We start from the raw sequence: 21223 nt of genomic DNA on the forward strand, positions 1-21223 counted from the left end.
ACCACCGTGTGAGCAGCTGGAGTACTACAGTGTCAAAAGTGTCATGTTTCCAGTGTGTACATTAGACACATTTTGACACTCAAACTCGTGTATGCCTGTTTCTTGTACAGTACCAGCAGTCTACCTCAACTATACACGGTGTCCTTAGCAGACACACAGTCTAGTACACTATTCATTAGTTTGTGTGTACAAGGGAGCATTTTTCCTAACTCTTACCTTGTGCGTAACAGAGTTAGAACAATGTTTCCCCTGGTTTCTGTGGTCCCATATCTCAAGATATTGGAGAAATGGCACGCTTGGACAGGGTTACTGTCCAAGAGACGTATCACAGCACACACACTTCAGATACTGGAAACAAACAGTATGTCACAAGCAGGAAGTTCCCCAAAACCAGTCATACCTCAACCCAATGGCTAAGGATATCTCAAAACACACCAAAGCCCTGCACAGAGGATGACCGCTTATGTTAAAATGACATGAATAAAGATTTATTTTATCATATGAACAGGTGGATCATTTTTTCATTTTATTTAACAATCTATGACAATCTCACATTTTTTCTAGCATATTCCAAGAATGGACATGGGGGGGTGGCTTTTTTTTATTGCTGAATGTGAAATGAAATACACTTTCACTGACCAAAAAAAAAAATGTCTGCTGCTTCTTCACCATGCACGCATCTAACCTTGACCACAAGCACATGCAGAGGAGAGGTGTTCAAACATTTCAAGCGGAGAGGGAGGAAAAAAGGAAAAACAGGATGAATCTGGCAGCACTTCTGTCAGGTGAGGAGAGGGGCAAGATGGGGGTGGGGGTATCACATTTAAACTAACTAAAGAAGCACGGTCTACTTTTGCATTTTTTTTTTCAAACATACAAAATTAGACCCAGACTGTGAAGGACCCGGAAGGAGAGAGAATCCATAGGGGAGATGAGACAGAAAACCAGTGTCTATGTGTCTGTGTCACTCTGCCTTTCATCATACAACAGATACACGTTCTGTTTCAAGTCCTACTTGTCAGTTTGGTTGTCCTCTAGATTAACCGGATGATTTGTCCTGGTACAGTCATTTGAGTTTTTTTGGTTGCATTTCAAAATGTATATGACCAGTTCTGCAAGATTATCAACTGTTTTCTGTCACTACAATTCAAATGGATTGCCAAAACAAGCTCCTGCAATATTTTTTGGGGAGTGGAGGACAGAGAAGTTTGAACAGTTTGTTAACTTTTAGTGACATACTTCACAACAGGCAACAAATACCTATCCTTATCCACAAGACTGAGCAGCGCTCGACGTTAGTGTATGAGACCTTTTAAAGTGGTTAGTCATTCCTGTAGACTTGTGTGTTGTCTGCTTGGTCTCGACATAGTGAGATAAGAATTCATGATTCATGACCCCCCAAAAAAAAATCTATGAACATGAATCTGTGAATGAGGAAAATTGACAATTCGAGCAATGGCTGCATAACTGCATGAACTTATAATAATGATGTAAATATGTATTCCTATCATGGTGCTTCTTCTTCTTCTACACTACAGGCATTACATAGGTTTCACACAACACACTACAGTCACCTCTTAGAAAATGATGTCAAACAGAGCTAAATGGAAAGTTTGCATATTTTGGCATTTTTATGACCCTCCAAAGTTTCACAGCTATTTATCTTGTATTGGTGTAGTGTGTTCTGTTCTATTCAACACTCTGCTTTACTTTTTTCTAGATGGGAGTGCTCAGAAGAATAGCAAGTTGGGTGTGACCTTAATGTCCTTGGGGGGGGACCTTAAGTCCTAGGTAGGTCTGATGGTGGAGGGGGGAGAGGGGGGGTGGAAGTCCTGAGACGCTGTGCGGCCCTTTACTCTGACCACGGGGACAAAAATGGACAGGTGAGGAAGAGGCGGCATGGGGGTCATGGGAGAAAGTTTCTTTGTATTGAGCCACTATCACTGATGGCAGACTAACTGCTACTGTACACTGACAAGTGGCATTTCTTCTTCAGAATCACAGATAAGCCAGGACGTTGGAGGCTTACCCTGTTGGGACAAGGAGAGGGACATTAGACAAGCCTTACCCTGTTGGGACAAGGAGGGGGACATTAGACAAGCCTTACCCTGTTGGGACAAGGAGGGGGCCGTTAGACAAGCCTTACCCTGTTGGGACAAGGAGGGGGCCATTAGACAAGCCTTACCCTGTTGGGACAAGGAGGGGGCCATTAGACAAGCCTTATCCTGTTGAGACAAGGAGGGGGCCATTAGACAAGCCTTACCCTGTTGGGACAAAGTGGGGGCCATTAGACAAGCCTTACCCTGTTGGGACAAGGAGGGGCCATGAAGTAAAACCTTACCCTGTTGGGACAAGGGGGACCATGAAGTAAAACCTTACCCTGTTTGGACAAGGATGGCCGGGGTGGGGTGGTTGAGGTTAGGTGAGGCAGCTGTAAACACACATCAAGCAACAACATGCAGAACTCTCTACCCAACAGAACTCTCTACCCAACAGCAGCACAACCCTGGAACCCAGGTTGGGCCTCACTGTGTATCAGCAGCTTTCCTCTACTGATTCCGCTTGCTTTGGTGCCCAATAGAGCAATGAGTTGGTACAACACACACACACACACACATGCCCACACACACTCCTTCACTCAGAGAGCAAAAAGGACCTGTGTTGCATTTATCAGATTTTCTATTGGATGCCAAAAATGATAAACCCTATAGGCAAATGATATTAATGTAAACATACACCTTATGATTAAGTGGTTTATATTGCATGATGTGGAAGGGGAGGAGTAATGTTCAAATGGGGCTAGACTCCCAGAAAGAAAAGAAAAAGCCAAAAGAGGAAACGTGTATAAAAAAAATGATGTCCATATAAGAAAAGGCTACAAAAACCTCCACTGGCCCTCTGGCATTGGCATACAGCAACAATTCTCCACTGGCCCTCTGGCATCGGCACACAGCAACAATTCTCCACTGGCCCTCTGGCATCCAGCAAAAACCTCCACTGGCCCTCTGGCATCGGCACACAGCAAAAATCTCCACTGGCCCTCTGGCATCGGCACACAGCAAAAATCTCCACTGGCCCTCTGGCATCGGCACACAGCAAAAATCTCCACTGGCCCTCTGGCATCGGCACACAGCAAAAGGCACCACAATATTACTCTATTTTTTAAGTAGTGAAAAAATTGGCACGTGTTTTTATGCTGTAAATCAAAATGTACATATAAATAGAGTTTTCCCTATAAAAAAAGTCTTTGCTGTTAACTAGTAGACAACTTTTGCTAAAATGAAAATAAATATTTCATTTGTTTAGAATATCTGTCAGTTATATAAAATAAAAATATTTCTTATAGGTGCAGGTTTATAGTATATAGATTTTTTGTTGGTAGGTCGACTTCGTTCTTTAGTGGGGTGCATTGTCCGGTTTGGACCGCGAGTGCGTCTGTCTGGTCTGTACGTTCCCGCGTGCACCGTGCCGCCCCGTAGAGTGCGACTGAGAAGTCCGACTGTCGGCTGGCCTGTAGATGGTGGAGGGCTCCGCGTTCATATTCTGCATACTGAGGAAGGGCGTGCTCTCGCCCTCTTCCTCCTCCGACTCGCTGTCCGTCAGGCAGCTGCGAGAGCCATAGTCCCGTGATGCCTCGTATCCTCGCGGCGCTACGTGGCCGTTCAGCCTGGACCTCCGCAAGCGCCGACCCCCTCCACCACCAGGCCCACTTCTCTTTGGTTGCTCTCGGGAGGACAGGTACTCCTGCGTGGTCTCGTAGTCTTCTTCCTCAGCCAGCCGGTATGGGCTGGAGGGCAGGCTGCCCGTGCTGTCATTCAGGTAGGTGCGGCGCTGCTGCCGGTAGGGCTCCTGGCGCTGGACGTCGTGCAGGGGCACCTGGTAGCGCCGCAGCAGAGGCTGGTCATCTTCCAGAGGGTAGCGGGTGTGGGCGGCTGGCGGCAGGGACATGGCCTGGCTGGTGTTGGGGGAGGTGATCTGGAAGATAGGCACCTGCGGGGGCAGTGAGTAATGGAAGTCCACTGGAGAGAGGCGGGCCGGCGTCGTCAGGGCCGACACATACCTGTGGTGAGGGTGAAGATGGGAGTGGGGAGGAGAAGGGTGGGGAGAGGAGAGAGAGGACCAGGCCAAACAGCAGCAGCTGAGTTAGATGTCATGTCTAACAGAGTGACGTGGGACAGGGACCCACCATCCACTAACAGCAGTAAGAGACGTTGAATTATTGAGCAGAGGTTTGTCAGTTGTGTGTGGATGGTGTTTGTGACATCCTTGTTTGTCTGTTCATTCAGTCAGTTTGCTATATCTTTGTTATGTTAATAAATGTGTTCATCTTATCGGTTAATGTGACATTTAACCAGTGTTGGGGAAGGTACTCTGAAAATCTAGTTAACCGAGCTACCAATTACTTCAAACTAGAAGAAGTTATGACACACTACAGCTACCCTTAAGAAACATATAGTTAACTTAACTAAATCAAATCAAATGTTGCCAAATAAGCTGAATACAACAGGTGTAGTAGACCTTACGGTGGAATGCTTACTTACAAGCCCTTAACCAACAATGCCGTTCAAGAAATAGAGTTAAGAAAATATTTAGTAAATATACTAAAGTTTTTAAAAAATAATTAAAAATCGGTTCAATCAAAAAGTAAAAGTAGGCTATATTACAGGGGGGGGGGTACAGATTAGTCTACGTCATTTGTAAATGGACTACGCATAGATAACAATACTTCGAGTTACTTTGAAAAAGTAGTTCACTACATACAAACTACTTTGTGAAAAATGATTGGACGTCAATCTAAAATGTTATATACTACAAATTGCAAGACAGACTAGCCTACATGTAGTTCAATACTCCCCAACACTGCCTTTAGCCTGAGGGAGGGTTATACCTAGGAAAAACATCAGTGTGTGTGTTGCGCTGGGTTTTGAGGTGCTTTAATATTTAGATTGTACAATATGTTGAACTAGTGTCCCTCTCCCCCAGTACAGTCCCTCTTCCTTCATATGTTCTATGGCACTGGGGGAAAAACACAGTACACACTTTAGGAAAAAGCATCTGAAAGATCCAATGGCAAATCTAAAATAAATGTAATCACTGTTCCACTGTAATCCTGTTGGAAAGATTAGCATTGTTCAGTCAAACGTTAATGTTAGCCTACTGTAGCTATTGGATGAGCGCACTCTCACCAACTTAAAAACACTCTAAAACTAAAATCTTAACATCGTAATTGAAACAAATGAGTGGTCATTGGTTTCCAGCTGAAATTAGTAAATAGAAACCAAAGTTTTGTAAACTTCTAAGCCTCTGGAAACGATGAAGATGTGTCCCTACAATCTTTAGGCATATGGCAACCCAGGGCGGAGGTCACAGTAGAGTTGACAACCACAGCCACACCAGAGACCTGCTAGCTAGAGCTCCACCCCAGAGATCAGATCTGTTGTTCTGCCCTCCGTGTCTTAATGAAGTCCTTACGGTATTCAGCCTCCTGTTTTGCTGCCATACAGAGTTAGGGGAGTACAGTACAGAACAGTGGGCTTGACACAGCAGATTCTTCACAAGAAAGCTGCCTGTGGGATCTCTCCTTTCGACCAGCTTTGACACGCAAAACACTTCACACCTTAATACAGGAAAATACAACTGGATATAACTGAATTTTTGTATACCTACAATATCCTTTATCAGAACAAGACAGTAGGAATGTTGTGATCCGTCTGTCCTACAGTAGGCCTATCTCATCATGTCTGCCTGCCTATGATATAGTATTTGCCATTGACACTTTCAAAGTGCCCTCGCTGGCCTCTAGGGGCTGATAGAGAGCCAGCTGTAAAACGAGGCCTCCTATGGTGGGCACTAGAAAATGCCCCGGTGCCATAACCACAGAGATGGGCCGTGTTCCCTTCCCACCTGTCGCTGTGTGGAGAGTCCCCCAGCGAGTCGAACGAGTCTCCGTACTGCAATCCCGGCCGGTGGGGCACAGTAAAGCCACAGTGTGCGGCACGCCTGGCCCGGGCCTCCATGCACGCAGGACTGTTGCATTTACTGGTCCCCACGGAGGACGACATCATGCCCGGCGAGTCCGAGAGGACACTGTCAGTCCGCTCCAGGCTCCACGTCCGCTCCTCGTGTCTGAAACGAGAGAGGACCAAAACATAGGGCTGAACCGGAGTATAGTCCAGTGTGTGCCTGCGTGAATCATTTTCCTGTGTGCGCGAATGTGCATGTCAAAACATTTAGCTGTGGATGTTGAGTGACGGGTTACCTGTGCGTGGATGAGCGTGCATGGGTATAGGAGTTGTGAGATCTGGAAGACGCGTGGCTGCCGGGGAAAGAAGCCACTGTTCCGTGCCGTATGACACGCTCCGTTGCAGGAACATTCTTTGAGATGTACTAAAAACACACAGAGGGAAAAGGGTTTGGAGAGATGGCATGAAATTGTGTAACTTCCTACCACAAAGACTGTCTTGACAGATGCGAAGCTCTGTTGATTGACCACGTGGGTATGTTCTGGAAGGAGAGGCTTAGTTACTGAAGGCAGTTAACCTGTGACATCCCTACCCTTCAAGAGAGTACACATGGTCCACTATAGGAAAGTACCATTTCGGATACCATGGTACAAAAACTCCACAAACAAACATTTAAATCAAAAATCAACTTACCCATCCATCAAAACCAGTAACCGGTCAGTCAGTAAAATAATCAATGAATGTGTGACTCACATCTACCATGGGTATCTCCTCAGGGCCAGGTCCTGGGTGATTGGGTCCATTCGCTAGGTTCCGGTTGGGGTGATCTGCACACATGTTCTGCCGCAGGTGATTGTGCATCTTCTTCCTCTGTTTCCTGTGGAAGAGAGTACCCCCAGTCACTCACACAGACCCTGGCATAGACTGTTATCTCCGCTCCAGGGCTATCTAACGCAACTAAACCCATTGTATACTGCCCTGGGTTGACTTACTTGGTTTTGCAGTAGGCCACTACACACACGATTCCCACCACCAACAGAGCCACGCAGATACCCGTGATTGTCAGGACTCTTTTCTGATAGAGCTCCTCCGCCTCTGTGGACACAGGCACAGGCACGCAAAGTACAAGGGGGGGGGGGAGAGAACAAAACAACATCAGCCCCTTGAAGTGGAGGGTGTTAACCCCATTTGTATCCCATCACACCAGATCCTGATCCCACACCCCCTGCTCCTGTCTCCACAGGTTCTATACTCCCACACTAACCGATACCGCAGATGCTGCTCTCCCTCTACCCATGTATCAAAGCGGCAGACTTACTGTACCGACTGTTGTGAACGTTCGGAAACATGAGCTCGCTGACAGTCCAACTCCAGCCCCTTATTATAATGGCTAATGCACAAAAGCCAGTTAAAAGCTAGTAAATATGAATTGTTATTACAGGAATAATTGTGGTTTCAACATCCTTTACCAAACAAGAAGCCTGGGGTGTTTGGTAGAAATGTAGTCGAAGTGTTTGACATTTAGACGGCTGACATTAACTGGGGAATTTGTACAGCATTCTCTAGAGATGTGGATGATCGACATTCAATTTGCATGAAATGTATTTTAACTGCTGTAGCATATCCGTGCTGTGCAAATGCAGTGACAATTGTTGGGCTGGGTTTACTGTAACTCGTGTCACTGTTCTAGAGGCATCGCTCTAATGGAGGTCTGCTCAAAACAGGTTGAAAACAGAAAAGCTGTCCCAAATCTGCCACTCTGATTGTAAGAGTGCCTCATTCATCCAAGAGATCCCGTCTGACTGGAAGCCCATCAGATCAACACAGCTAGACAGAGGCCGCTCAACCTCTCACTGCCCGCTCTGCAAGACCATTTTACACAGAGGCACTCAAATAAGCAGAATGGCAGGTAAGGGGACCCTGCAGGCTTTGAACATGCTCTACATTCAATGCTATAAATATAACACAAATGAACTCTAAAAATAAAAACAACTATTTTTGAAGCTTTTATTACATGTCGTTTGACGTGTCGTTTTTTTATGATCACCTAAAAATAAACTAAAAACACATTTTCAACCGCTTTCCTTTCCCGTAGAAGTGCTCCTGTGAGGAGAGGAGAATGTGGCTGAACCAGGGGAGAGTGGAGGGGAAGAAGGAGCAGGCCAGGGGGAAATACTGATGGTAGTAGTGGGCCTATGATGAACAATGTCATAAAAATGAATTGTATTTGTACAGCTCCCACCCATCGGAGGTTGCCTCTCTCTCTCCCACTCCCTTCGTTCACCGGCAGCATGGGCAATTTTACATCAGCCTGTTGCTGCAACTCTGTTTTCTGCCACTATAAATAAATCACCAAGGCTAGTATTTATTTATAGTGGAGAAGAGCAATAGGTCAACCATATTGGTTGTTATCTTGTGATAAAGAATTTTCAAAAGTGAGAAGAAACATTCTCGGAGCCTCACACAAATTTACCTGATTGTAGTTTCAAAATTGTATTTTCTATATTTTTTTTTACCGTGAGGTCTCATAAGAAAATATAAAACTCCAGCATCACGGGCAATTCCTCGGGAAAGGAGGTACTGAAAGAACAGACTATTTCTGTACGCTCTAAACAAGGTATGACATGCTCATACCACAGTAACTTCACTCGAAAGAGTCCAGTCACACAAAGCATTCTACTGGTGCAGACAATTCTCCGCCACAGTAAAGAAATGGATGGGTGCAGGTAGAACAGAGCAGGTCGACTTGCAAAAACTCTATAGTGAGGTTTCAAATGAGAGGAGGTTAGAGGTTAGAGGTGAAGTGTTGAGGGGAGGAGGAGAATGACACAGTTAAGATGGGCAGCGTGGATGTTGGGGGAGGGAGGGAGGGGGTAGTCAACTGTAAACCTGGCATAGCATGCTAACGGGGGGGGGGGGGGGGGCAGAGGTAGAGGTAGAGGGGAGAACATGAAAGCAAATCCTGAAGGCCTTTGGTTCAGAGAGGAGAACAGGGGTGTCCTATTTGCAGCACTCATTCCTGAGCTCCTGTCTGTGTCTCAGGGATGTGGCGAGGGGTTCTGGTGTCGGCTAATACAAGTTGGAACATGGTACAGTTCCTGCTTTATAATGGGTGGATCATTAAAACATCTACCATCACTATCAATTAAAAGTACAGTACGGGAAGTACTGAACAGTGTGTGTGCGTCTGTAAGAGAGAATGAAAGAGAGTGAGAGAGATGGAGGGAGAGTGGGAAAGAGAGAGAGAGAGAGAGAGAGAGAGAGAGAGAGAGAGAGGGAGGTGTATTTGTTTGTGTGTGTGTGTGTGTTTCTGTGCCTAAGGAGGGCTGAGGGGTTATACAACTCTTCCAGAGTAATGTAATTCAATTCACACTAGTGTTAACACTAGCCAGGGTGTACCAACAGAATCACACGAAACTACGCACTCGCACTGTTTATTCTGTCGTAAACAGCGGGCGTGTGGACGGCCATGGAGGCTTACGCGGATAAGTCTGAAGTCATCAACCCTGGAGAGAAGATTCCAGAGGGAGTCAAGACTCTAGTAGGACACTACTTCTCCCTGAGTGGAGGATGGATGGAGGGGGAATCTAGTCTACTCCATAAAGGGAGGATCCATGAATCAAGCAGGCTTCCATATTGATTTATACCTGCTCTACAGGTCTATAGTCCCTTAAAACCAGTTCATCAAGAAGAACTGCTACATGCTCTCCTGTCAGATTGTTTACATGGTCGAATGTACTGTGCATGTGGTGATGAGGGCTGCAGATTAGGACACCCCGTGGTAATGTTAGAGGGAGATTCGGCTCCACGGGGCAGCCCAGTGAGTTACGGTTATGGTTGATTGACAGATTGATTAACCAATCAATGGGACCATTTACTTTAGAGTCCAGAGGGAATGGAAGCAATGTCAAACAGAACGGAAGGAGATCAAATACACAGCTCTAGTCAAGCTGGGAATTCAAATGAAGGATTGTTCCATACCCATAAATTCAATCCCAAGATGCTCTGCCATTGCAGAAAGTTGACAGTTGGGAAAACAACAAAACAACAACAACAAAAAGAAGGAGAAAAAAAAAGAAAGAAGAAGAGACCAGTTTAGGAGAGACGCCTTCCAACATAGATAAACAACAGATATATCCAGTATGTGCACTGAGCAACAGGACTGACGGGACAGTCGGAGACATGGATGGTGAGTCAACAGTTACAGTGGTGGGATGGAGCTGGACAACCATCAAGATAAGACGACCAAAACATCCAAACAAGCGCCACACACAACAGACACAAGACAACAACAAGCAGTTAGTCAATCTAGACTATGGCATGCAAAACCAGACATCCCGCTGCCAGAACGGCTGCATGGGATCTCTGGGCCAACCGTTAAGGGTAGATTAAGACTCAGCGCACTACTTAGCTAATGAAACATTATATTACCGCTACAAATGGGCCTCTAGTACAAGAACATAGTTTTAAAAGTATAGATTAGACGTCCAGTTAGTGGATTAGAATGTATCGTCCTGACTATAAGGGATGTTAGACGTTACACAGTCCAATGTCACGGTTCCGTTCAGCACAGGCAACTCCATTCAGGGAGGATTTGATAGGACGTGACATGTTGACAGAAAAACCTTACCTGTTTGCAATTGGAATACAACATCAGATCAATTCACTCCGTAGTCCTGCATTAGAACCGCGTGGTGGGCATGTACTGTAGGAGACGTGGAACCTGTGACTGCACTCAGAGGGATACATGTCAATTTGAAGACCGAGTCCGTCTGAGCAATCCGTCACTCAACCTCATCTAAGGACCAGCACCTTGATATTATTGACTAGGTGAAGATGATGCTTCACCTCATCCGCACAAAATTAAGTAACCCAGTCAGATTGAGGGGGGTTATATTGCATGGGAAATCAAGGCCATGGGGCGAAGTGGAGAAGGGCTGCCTGCACCATTCAAGCTTCTGAGCCCATACAGTACATCTGAAAGCTCACTCGCTCTACACAGGTCTCGGCAAATCCCTGCTGTTGTCATGACAACGTGCTCTTGGGTAAGCCCCGGCCCTGCTGAGGGGCTGAGGCGGTCCAGCTTTCTGTACAGGAGTCAACGAGATCTCTGGAGTAGGGGAGACACCCTGATAGGAGAAGGGAACTCATACGTGGGATGGATGAGGTTTGGGAAGTGAGTGTGGAGGGGTGGAGAGGATTCTGTCTGCTTCTATATAGTTCTGTTTCGGCCTCAAAACTAACTTCACAGCATGATAAGGATTACATTGCTAGCCCAGAAATGCTGAAGAGGCTGATTGTATATGACTGTGGCTCTACAGTCTCCTCCATTATTCTACTGTTTAGGGTAATCGCACGAGTATCGATACAATCATTCGAAATGGGAGAATCCTGTTCTAGTAGGTCAAGTTAACTGTTTGGAAAATGTAGCCAACAAGCAAATTCTTAGGTTACGAGATGCATTTCTTCTCTGGCTGACTAAGTAAAGTACATTTCGGATGTACAAGGGTTTTGATACAGTGCTGTCACTGGAGTAGTCCTGACCTCGATTGTCACTTGGAACACGTTCAGAGGAAATTGGTGCCCAGAAATGACCTCTCCAGTGTGCTTTCTGAATCCAGTGACATGTCAGATCTCGCACTGGGAGAGGTGGGAGAGGGTGAAGAAAGGTTTTGAGCGCCACCCCTTTCCGCCTGCCTTTTCACTCATTCACTTTATTATTAAGTGGAGCCTTAAGCTTGTTCCCAATGCTACTCTTGTGTACACGCAAAGTCCTCTCTGAAAAGGGATCACGCATGGCTGGGAACTTTTGGGGGGAAATTTTAACAGATCCGATTAAGATAAATGGTTTATGTACTAATGAATTAATCCCTGGTTGGTGCCCGACGTCAATGAAACATTTGGTCTGATGTCTTTACATTATTTTACAATTGTGGATATCTTAATAGAAGAGGCTTGAAAGCGTCACCCACACACGTCCTTTCTTCGGTCATCTCAGCATGTTATTCCAGGGGACAAAAAGGCTTTGCTCGGGTTGACTAGAGTTGTCATTGAATACACTTCTTGAAAAGAGAGGCAATTGTGTTCATCTCAGTTCCAGTAAGGTTAAACATAACATTACGGTAAGATGGATGTAGCTGTAGAGTGAGAGAGCTCCCGCACACTGCCTTCTGCTCTGGGCTAGCACTTCAGTACAGTTGAATACAGTACCAGGCTGTAATGCATGGACTCCGGTAAAGGTCTGAAGGCACTGACATGACATATGGTATACGTTTTGCAACGGAACAGTGTACGTGAGTAGACTGTCTCTTTAGCTAACGTTCCACTCCTTTTCACTGCCAAAGAGACTGCCCTTTCGGGCAATCTCAACGTTCAATAGATGGGTTAGCTGGCAACTTCCCGAAAACAATGCGCACGCTTCAAAATGGGTGAGTTGTCGTGATTCAGGATGGCCAGATTGCTAGCAACACTGACAAGAATCTGCCATGTGGGGAATCGTAAGCGACTTGTTTCAGCTCGTTTCATCTTGTTCTTGATACCTGGTCTTGTTTTGAGGTGTTTTGACGGATTTGATGTCTATGCTAATATGGCTCAAATTCACTCGCTAGCTAACCAACAGCTGTAACGATGTATTTGAGAGACAACGAGTGCTCATTGTGCGCATTTATGTACGTTTTCAATAAACATTGGAGACTAAATATAGTTTACATGTAGTCAACATTCTAATTCGACCCACCCAGTTTTCCCCCATAGTTGCGCACGCGTCGATTTTGTTGCTAAGCTACCAACCCATCTAAATGCACTTGAATTTACGGCAGAGTTGCTCATTGGTTGTTGGAAAAACCACCATTCATTTTAGAAACACTTGATGAGGGCTTTGTTTCGTGTAGGCTTACCCTGGCGTGACATTTTGACATTTTAAATCTCTCTAGGACAAGGTGACTTTTATCAATATATTCACCTGCATTTACCCCCCCAAATTAAATGCTAAATTGCTGCTAATGTGGCTATCATAAAGAACTACAAATGCCATGATGATCTGGACAAGACTGCCTAATCGAGGCAAAGGTAAGAATCTCTGGATTAACTGTTTAATGTTAGCTACATTTAGTAATGACTAAATTGGCTACATTTCTTTAAACTGACAACTCTGTGAACTGTCCTGTACAAGTTTAAAATGGACACAATATCTTTTAGCAAAGGTGTCAGCTAGAGATGACGTGCAGAAGCTTGCAGGGATTTGTAGTCTTGCATTATGTCTACATTGATGCTAACTAGCATTTTCAAATCGGAGTAAATAGAGCCGACTATATATATATATTTTTTATTTATTTTAATTTTACCCCTTTTTCTCCCCAAATTTCGTGCTATCCAATTGTTTTAGTAGCTACTATCTTGTCTCATCTCTACAACTCCCGTACGGGCTCGGGAGAGACGAAGGTTGAAAGTCATGCGTCCTCCGATACACAACCCACTGCTTCTTAACACAGCGTGCATCTAACCAGGAAGCCAGCCGCACAATGTGTCGGAGGAAACACCGAGCACCTGGCGACCTTGGTTAGCCTGCACACTGCCAAACCCTCCACTGCACCCGGCCCGCCACAGGACCCAGCACTAGGCCAATTGTGCGTCGCCCCACAGAGCTCCCGGACGCGGCCGGTTACGACAGAGCCTGGGCGCAAACCCAGAACGCACCAGTTAACCACTGCGCCACCCGGGAGGCCCCAGAGCCGACTATATTGCTAAAAGTCACATTGTCTGAGAGAGATTTACACGGTTATCAAAACGTCACGCCAGGGTGAGCCTACACAAAACACAGACCTTTTTTGAAGCGTTTCTAAAATTCCCTATGGGGGAAAAAATGAATGGTGGAAAAACGACTGGAACCATTTCCCTGTTTGACCGCTAGGTTTAATGGGTATTATGACACCTCCACTGTGGGGCTCTGTGATGCTTACAGATATGCACAGCAGACATCTACAATATTGCAATAGTATAAATCATTTGCCATGACATGACATTGGAGACAGGCCCAATGTTTAATCGTATACTAATCATATACTGTGTACTTTTGTAATTGCATATCGTAAATTTCCCCCTTTGTTCATGCGAAACTAGAGAACCCTACGTGACATTTGAGGAGCTACAAGGAGGCAGACACAGATTTATGTTTTGTTCATGTAAATCTCTTTTGGATACATAAACTGCCCTTTAAAACAAGTACTCGCGGATAAATACTAGTTAACCACATTAGGAGTCATGCTGACGTGCAAACACTGGGGAACATAGCAAAATTGAGTTGGGGCAGAAAGGCATGATGTATGTACATGTAGTGTGTGGACATACATCATGGCTTCGAGGCATGACCTGCCGAGCTCAAGTTCTCCACATGCCTCTCTCTAATCTGGGTGTAATTGGGAGGTTGATGGACATGCTTGCGGGGGTTGCCAACATGGAGTGCCGGTACAGGGTTTGAGTCTGAAGCCCCGGGCCACTAGTCCTATTCAATAGCGCACTGTAATTACAGGGCAGGAACTCAGAGCTGAGGAGGACCTCTGTGAGAGCAGGCAGCCAGGGTCTGTTGTTTTACTGTGTGGATGGCATTCTGCTGCTGCTAAACCTTGGGACTTGTTCATACAATAACAGTGACGAGTATTGCAGGGAAAGCTAAGAGAGTGTGTGTGTGTGTGGGGGGGGGGGGGGGGGGGATCCATGATGTGACTAGTAAAAGGCAGGTGTCGTCATTGTAAACTGCGTGTGCATTTTATCCCTTCCAGCACGTTCCGTATAAAGTGATGCAATGCCCACATGCTTACTTTGCTTATTCTATTCCCATGGGATTTAGAGATGGTACATGGACAGATAGCCTTAACAATAACAAAAACAAATTGGCAAAGGATACAAAGGCATTTGAATAATGACCAGTTAACGTCGTCAGGCAATTTGCATTACAATTAGCAATGTCCGTAGGCTAGCCCAGGTGTCCTCAGTCTAATGCTTAACAGCCATGTCACCTTAACATTCATGTTGGACAACAAACGCAATAGAAATCGGGCTCTTTCTGTCCCGCGGAGCAGCACTAACATTATCACAAACGGCTGTTTGATTCGATATCATCCAAGCGCCATTGTCACGTTGTTCGGGAGGGTTTGATGTTGCATCGTGTGTTGTGTCATTAGACTGTGCTGGCATGCAGTCGACTCGTAGCAGGGTTTTCAAATAGCTGGGGGTACACTGGCAATCCAACTCCGCTCGGGCTCATTCCAGCGCAGCACATGCCAATTACTGTACATATCAACGTCAAGGACATTCAGTACCAAGTCACACGCAGACGTCCAGTGTGTGCGTCGCTATGCTAATTCTTTCCAATGCAGCAATTTGTTCTAAAATTAGAACAGCAACAACTTCACGGTGTTGGTCTGAGGGGAGCATCGCCACGGGACAAGGTAGTTGAATTGGATGAGTCAACAGACACAGATGGTAGAATAACGACTATGAAGGGCAACACAACACGGCGCCCCATGCCACATGTCAACGTGCAGGACGGACAGGACAGGACAGGACGGACAGGACAGACAAGACAAGACAGGACAGAAGAGGAAATGGACATACGGTAGAAACTGGCCATAACGTAGTTTTGACAGCGGTCGCCAGTAAAGTCATTCGGACACCTGATGGAAGGAAACAAAACCACAAAAAGAGAGGGAGGAGGAAGGGAGGAGGGAGTGAAAGAGAGAGAGAGAGCATGGGTGGGGGTGGGGGTGGGGGTATCGAGAGGAGAGGATATGCACAAGAGACGGGGAGGAGATGAAGGGAGAACGAGAGAGAGAGAGACAAAGAAAGAGAGAAGCAGAAAAACACAGAGTTAGAACCGCAGCAACACCAGGGACAGTAGAAGCAGAGCAATCCCACTGGTGACACCACTGTGCCGCACACCACCCACTTCTTTGGTTGACCTGAGAGGGAGGAGGAGGAGGAAGGAAGGAAGGGAGGGGACTATAGAGGTAACCCGGTGACAACCGTGGCTCTGTTCTCAGCTGTGGGTGTCATGTGAACATACTTCTGTAAGGATTGGGCATGCGCAATCGTAACGGCTCAGTCTGCAAGCACCGCGGGCCGAAGTATCCATCCGGACATCTGGGGGAGGGAGGAGGAGAGGTACAACGTAATATGGAAAACACAGCAGTGAACTCAGCAGTGAACTGTATACACGTTACTGGTGAAGACCCGATAGAGGTTATATTACAATATGCAATATTATGGTGGGGCAGAAACGTTCTTCTACCTGCGTCCGACTGCTTCAGTGTGCTAGACATTACAAAAACATTGCTAGGTTTTTGGTTTACTTGCTTAGTAAATTAGTTGGGTTTGCAATCCGTGTCGCTCGACAAGGGTGGAATGTCTCTTGCTGAACAGAAGACGGTTGACCAGGAGGGCGTCTTTTCCCCAACGGTTCTCTCTACCATCCTAGTTTTAGCTGTACCTTTTAACAATCAACAGTGCCGTGAGTTCAAACACATTAACACTTGCGGGAACATTTCCACTCACGAAAGCAACATTTCCACCCCACGCCAGCTCTTATGCAAACAGACTGCAGCAGTAGTACCCAACGGCATCTGTTGGTTAATAATCAGGAACTTGGACGCATCGAAAAAAGGAAAAATTGGGATCGAGGCATATAGCTGGATCGAACAACAGACCCTGTGGCACATGGACTCAATCTCAACATTAGGCAACTCTTGAAGCGCTGAAAACATCCGGATTCTGGAGTTAACCATCACTTCAACAACAAAACTGTGCCTCTGCATTGGATGGCACTTTATAAAACAGCCAGAGTAAAACATGGCTAGGCAGTGAGTAGGAGGGTACACTGTTCAAAAGACAGAAGCATCCCAGTCTCTCTTCAGACAGGCTTTAACTGACAGGTCAGAGGTCATGGAAACAATGTTGCCCTGATGGAGAGTGCCAGAGGGGTGGGCCTACATGATTTGATAGATTTTATTATAGGGTCATGGTTTTTCAGGTTGCCCAGCTCACCTGGGCTTATAAGACACTATTTGCTGTAGCAAAATAAAATAATAATCACTATAAATGCACACACACACATACACATATACATACACACACACACAAAATAAACATACATGTATATGGCAGTGAAAAACAATTGTGGAAACAAACCCAAAAAAATGTCAAGTTTACAACGTACATGTGAGCTCAAGTGCCCCATGGGGGGGGGTCAACCCACAGGGACGAAAACAACCCCCACTAATCACACCATCCCCCTTGCTTTCTCTCTTTCTACCCTCTTGACCTCTTCCTTCTTCACATGGGGTTGCAAAGAGCCCTCCATCTTTTGACTTGGGTCACGTGTAGAAGAGCAATCAGTCTGTTACATATTTTGAACTTTACTAAGATTTTTTTTTTTTTTTAAGCAGGAGGCTCCACCGGCCATGACATTCCTTCCAATTTCTACCCGCCTGGTTCGGGGGAGTGCATTTAATTGGATCAAGACAGTTGACTCACAGAGTTACAGTGTCACGTCTCATGTTGGAAAGATCTGTTGAGTTTGCTCTCGACTCACCACAACCATATTTCTGGGGACACCTGTCCACTTAATCAAAACGCCGCAGCGGCCCCTCTCGCGATCATTCTATTCTTCTCCGTTTGTCTCCTCTGCCTCCCTCATCAAATCAGGATGTGCAGTTCATTGAGCAGTGCCAGCATTTCACACTCTCTCTCCACCAACGGAGCCGCCAATCCAATAGAGGCAATTCCTCATGATTTAGGAGATTTATAAAATGCCTCCCAGGAGTATTATGCTGTTCCATGCCAAATTACCCATGCTGAGTGATATGTTAACCTGGGGAACACACAACAAAGGCTTCTGGAGAAATGACAAAGAACAATGCTCTGTCACGGTAAAATCAACAAATGTTAAAATCTGTCCTCATAAAAGAACACACTGATGGAGCACATATTGTAACAAATCAATATCGGTTTGAGTGTTTAAACAGGATTAAATATATTCTGTCAACATAAACCAAGCAAGCCCATACACATAGCTGACTAGCATTTAGGCAAAACAAACCCCTTAGACTAAAAGACACAGTATTGAACCCAAAGGCAGTTAGCAGTCAGCTATCTGAAGAGTGTTCTCCTTAGCGAGTCCCGTATCCTTCATGAAGAATAATGGCCTGGTCAGTCTTCCATGTACAGGACCTCCAACCTATAGTGCAGAGCTCAACAGAGCTTGTGTACTCTATCCTGATTCATGCCATTCACTGTTCATGTCTGTGTTTTTTTTGTCCCCGACTTGCAGGAATCCTTATCGAGCAGACATTGCTGATGTGGCCGATATTGTGTATTATGAAACCCGGCGCTACATGTCAGGGAAATAATTACCCTCAGGGTCATTCGTTAAACTTTTCCTTCCCGCTAAAGAACTTTATACTTCGAAGTGAAGGGCATAAAAACAGGGCCAGCTGTCGGCTGGACTTGTTCAGATGGTGAGTAATACCCGCTGAAGCTTGGCCTATATTGAATGAGATGGCTTTGGGGGCAACAATTCCCCGCAGGCCTCCCCTGCATTATTCAACTTTTCTGGACCCGTGCCTCGACCGGGAGTCAGTTAGCTGCAGCAATTGAATTATTGCTCCCTCCAATTTGTACACAGCTTATTGAATGGCTGTTGCAGCCACGCAGCACTGCTTGCCGAACAGTGTTCCTGGGGCCAGCTGAACACACACACACACACACACACACACAGTGGCTGGCCAGTGGACCTCCGCGCCATTCTCCACCGTAGACCCAACGTGGAAGCATATGTGATATTTACATAAATGGACCAACGCTCACTATAATAGGATGTGATAACGTAATTATAGAGATGTAGAACACAACAGCCCCCCCCACACACACACACACACACTCTTTCCCTGGCGCAAGCTGTGATGTCGACGCAAACTGTTACTACGCAGGATGACCGCGCCGTAAACGTTCACCTGTCCTGAGACTGCCGCAGAGACGACACCCAGTGTGCAAAAGGCATGTACTCCGTGTACACTCTTGCATATGCCGTTTTACCACAGCTGCTGCACACCTACACATGTCCAAGGCAAATCAACATGCTCACACTAGCATATAGCTAGCACATCCGGTACACACGCAAATCAGAATCTGATCCCGAGAAAAAGGTCAATCAGCTCCCCGTGGCCACTTCCACAATCAACAGAAAAACATTTATCTTCCAAAAACAAAAAAATGTCCTTAGCGCACTTGATTTAAAACCAGTGTTGTACATCTGGCCCTCTTTTCAAAAGGTCTTGTGATGTAAGCAACGATCCTATTTAGCTCGCTAGAGGCCTCCGACTGGCGTAAATATTTGTTCCTTGCACTACCAGTGAATCATGACATTTCTAAAAAAGGCCTTTTCATGTGCGAGGCTCCTGCACGCCAAACGTGGGCTGAGAACGACGAGCAGACCACAATCTAGCCTCCTTATCAGCAACCAAAGTATACATGAAAGAGGCACAAACCCTTACAATAGACATCTGCACATACTGGCAATGCCTTCCTGTAATCCTCAGCTATGCCGGGCCTCCTGTAAGAGAGAGGGGGCTGGAAGGTGGATGGGGGGGGGGGGGGGGGGGGATAAAGGGAGATTACTACCATACGAAGGGGATAGAGAAAAGGCCTCTGCTAAGAGAGGGTTAGAAAATCACTTGACATGACCGGAGTCTTGATCCTGCAATCGATCTGTCATTACAAGAGCACAAGGAGACAGCGGCTGAAAAACAAAAAGACAACTGTCCAAGTAGAATTCAAAATGTTGCCATGGGACGAGTTCAGAAATAGCGGCGAGGACTCACTTGCAGGAGAGCTGATTGATACCATGTATAAAGTAACAGTCCCCGCCATTCACGCAGTAATCCTTCTCGGTGTCGTTGCATCTTCTAGCGTGGCCCGAGCCTGGCGATAGTGTGGTGGTTACTGTCGAGGAAGAAAGAGCGACATGTTAGCAACACAGACATAAGAGTACTATAGGCAGTTAGAGCTCTGTTACTGGAGTAGAGTACAATGTATATTCTGTCATCTAAATAATACTTGAAACTAAGACGGCTCCATTCGGGGGACTTGGTAGAAGAGTAGAAACACAGTGCGGAACATGCTACAATATACACTAGCAGTCAAAGGTTTTTTCCAAGGGTTTTTCTGTATTGAGACTATTTTCTACATTGTAGAATAATATTGAAGACATAAACTATGAAATAACACACATGGAATCATGAGGTAACAAAAAACAAAACAAAAAAAGTGTTAAACAAATCAAATAAATACAATTTTTGATTCTTCAAAATAGCCACCCTTTGTCTTCATGACAGCTTTGCACACTCTTGTCATTCTCTCAACCAGCTTCATGAGGAATGCTTTTCCAACAGTCTTGAAAGAGTTCCCACATATGCTGAGCACTTGTTGGCTGCTTTCTCTTCACTCTGGGGCCCAACTCATCCCAAACCATCTCAATTGGGTTGAGGTTGGGTGATTGTGGAGGCCAGGTCATCTGATGCAGCACTCCATCACTCTCCTTCTTGGTCAAATAGCCCTTACACAGCCTGGAGGTCTGTTTTGGGTCATTGTCCTGTTGACAAACAAATGATAGTCCCACTAAGAGCAAACCAGATGGGATGGCATATTGCTGCAGAATGTGGTTGTAGCCATGCTGGTTAAGTGTGCAATGAATTATAAATAAATCAGTGTCACCAGCAAAGCACCCCCACACAGTCACACCTCCTCCTCCATGCTTCACTGTGGGAACCACAGATGCAGAGATCATATGTTCACATACACAGAGTATCACAAAAACACAGTGGTTGGAACCAAAAATCTCAAATTTGGGGATTCACAGATTTCCACCAGTTTAATGTCCATTGTGTTTCTTGGCCCAAGCAAGTCTCTTCTTCTTATTGGTGTCCTTTAGTAGTGGTTTCTTTTCAGAAATTCGACCACGAAGGCCTGATTCACGCAGTCTCCTCTGAACAGTTGATGTTGAGATGTGTCTGTTACTTGAACTCTGTGAAGAATTTATTTGGGCTGTAATCTGAAGTGTAGTTAACTCTAATGAACTTGTCCTCTGCAGCAGAGGTAACTCTGGGTCTTCCTTTCCTAGGGCGGTCCTCATGAGAGCCAGTTTCATCATAGCGCTTGATGGTTTTTACAACTGCACTTGAAGAAACTTTCAAAGTTCTTGACATTTTCCA

General features: G+C 45.6%; 1 protein-coding gene across 3 annotated transcripts in view; it reads right to left on the reverse strand.

The window, feature by feature from the left end:
• Nucleotides 1-501: 501 nt before the first annotated feature.
• nrg2a (neuregulin 2a) overlaps nucleotides 502-21223 on the reverse strand; it is a 105321-nt gene continuing 84599 nt past the window's right edge. For 2 of the 3 annotated variants that reach the window (XM_029670272.2, XM_029670274.2), the window contains exons 4-11: nucleotides 19835-19955; nucleotides 15576-15634; nucleotides 9945-9968; nucleotides 6956-7058; nucleotides 6717-6840; nucleotides 6260-6387; nucleotides 5905-6126; nucleotides 502-4060 (exon numbers count right to left, since the gene is read on the reverse strand). In XM_029670272.2, coding sequence (XP_029526132.1) covers nucleotides 3397-4060; nucleotides 5905-6126; nucleotides 6260-6387; nucleotides 6717-6840; nucleotides 6956-7058; nucleotides 9945-9968; nucleotides 15576-15634; nucleotides 19835-19955 — 1445 coding nt within the window. In that variant the 3' untranslated portion in view covers nucleotides 502-3396. Of the gene's footprint in view, nucleotides 4061-5904; nucleotides 6127-6259; nucleotides 6388-6716; nucleotides 6841-6955; nucleotides 7059-9944; nucleotides 9969-15575; nucleotides 15635-16023; nucleotides 16101-19834; nucleotides 19956-21223 lie in introns of all 3 variants that reach the window. The other variant, XM_029670273.2, reaches the window with a different exon arrangement.

The sequence above is a fragment of the Oncorhynchus nerka genome, linkage group LG10, assembly GCF_034236695.1.
Source record: "Oncorhynchus nerka isolate Pitt River linkage group LG10, Oner_Uvic_2.0, whole genome shotgun sequence".
Lineage (NCBI taxonomy): Eukaryota > Metazoa > Chordata > Actinopteri > Salmoniformes > Salmonidae > Oncorhynchus > Oncorhynchus nerka.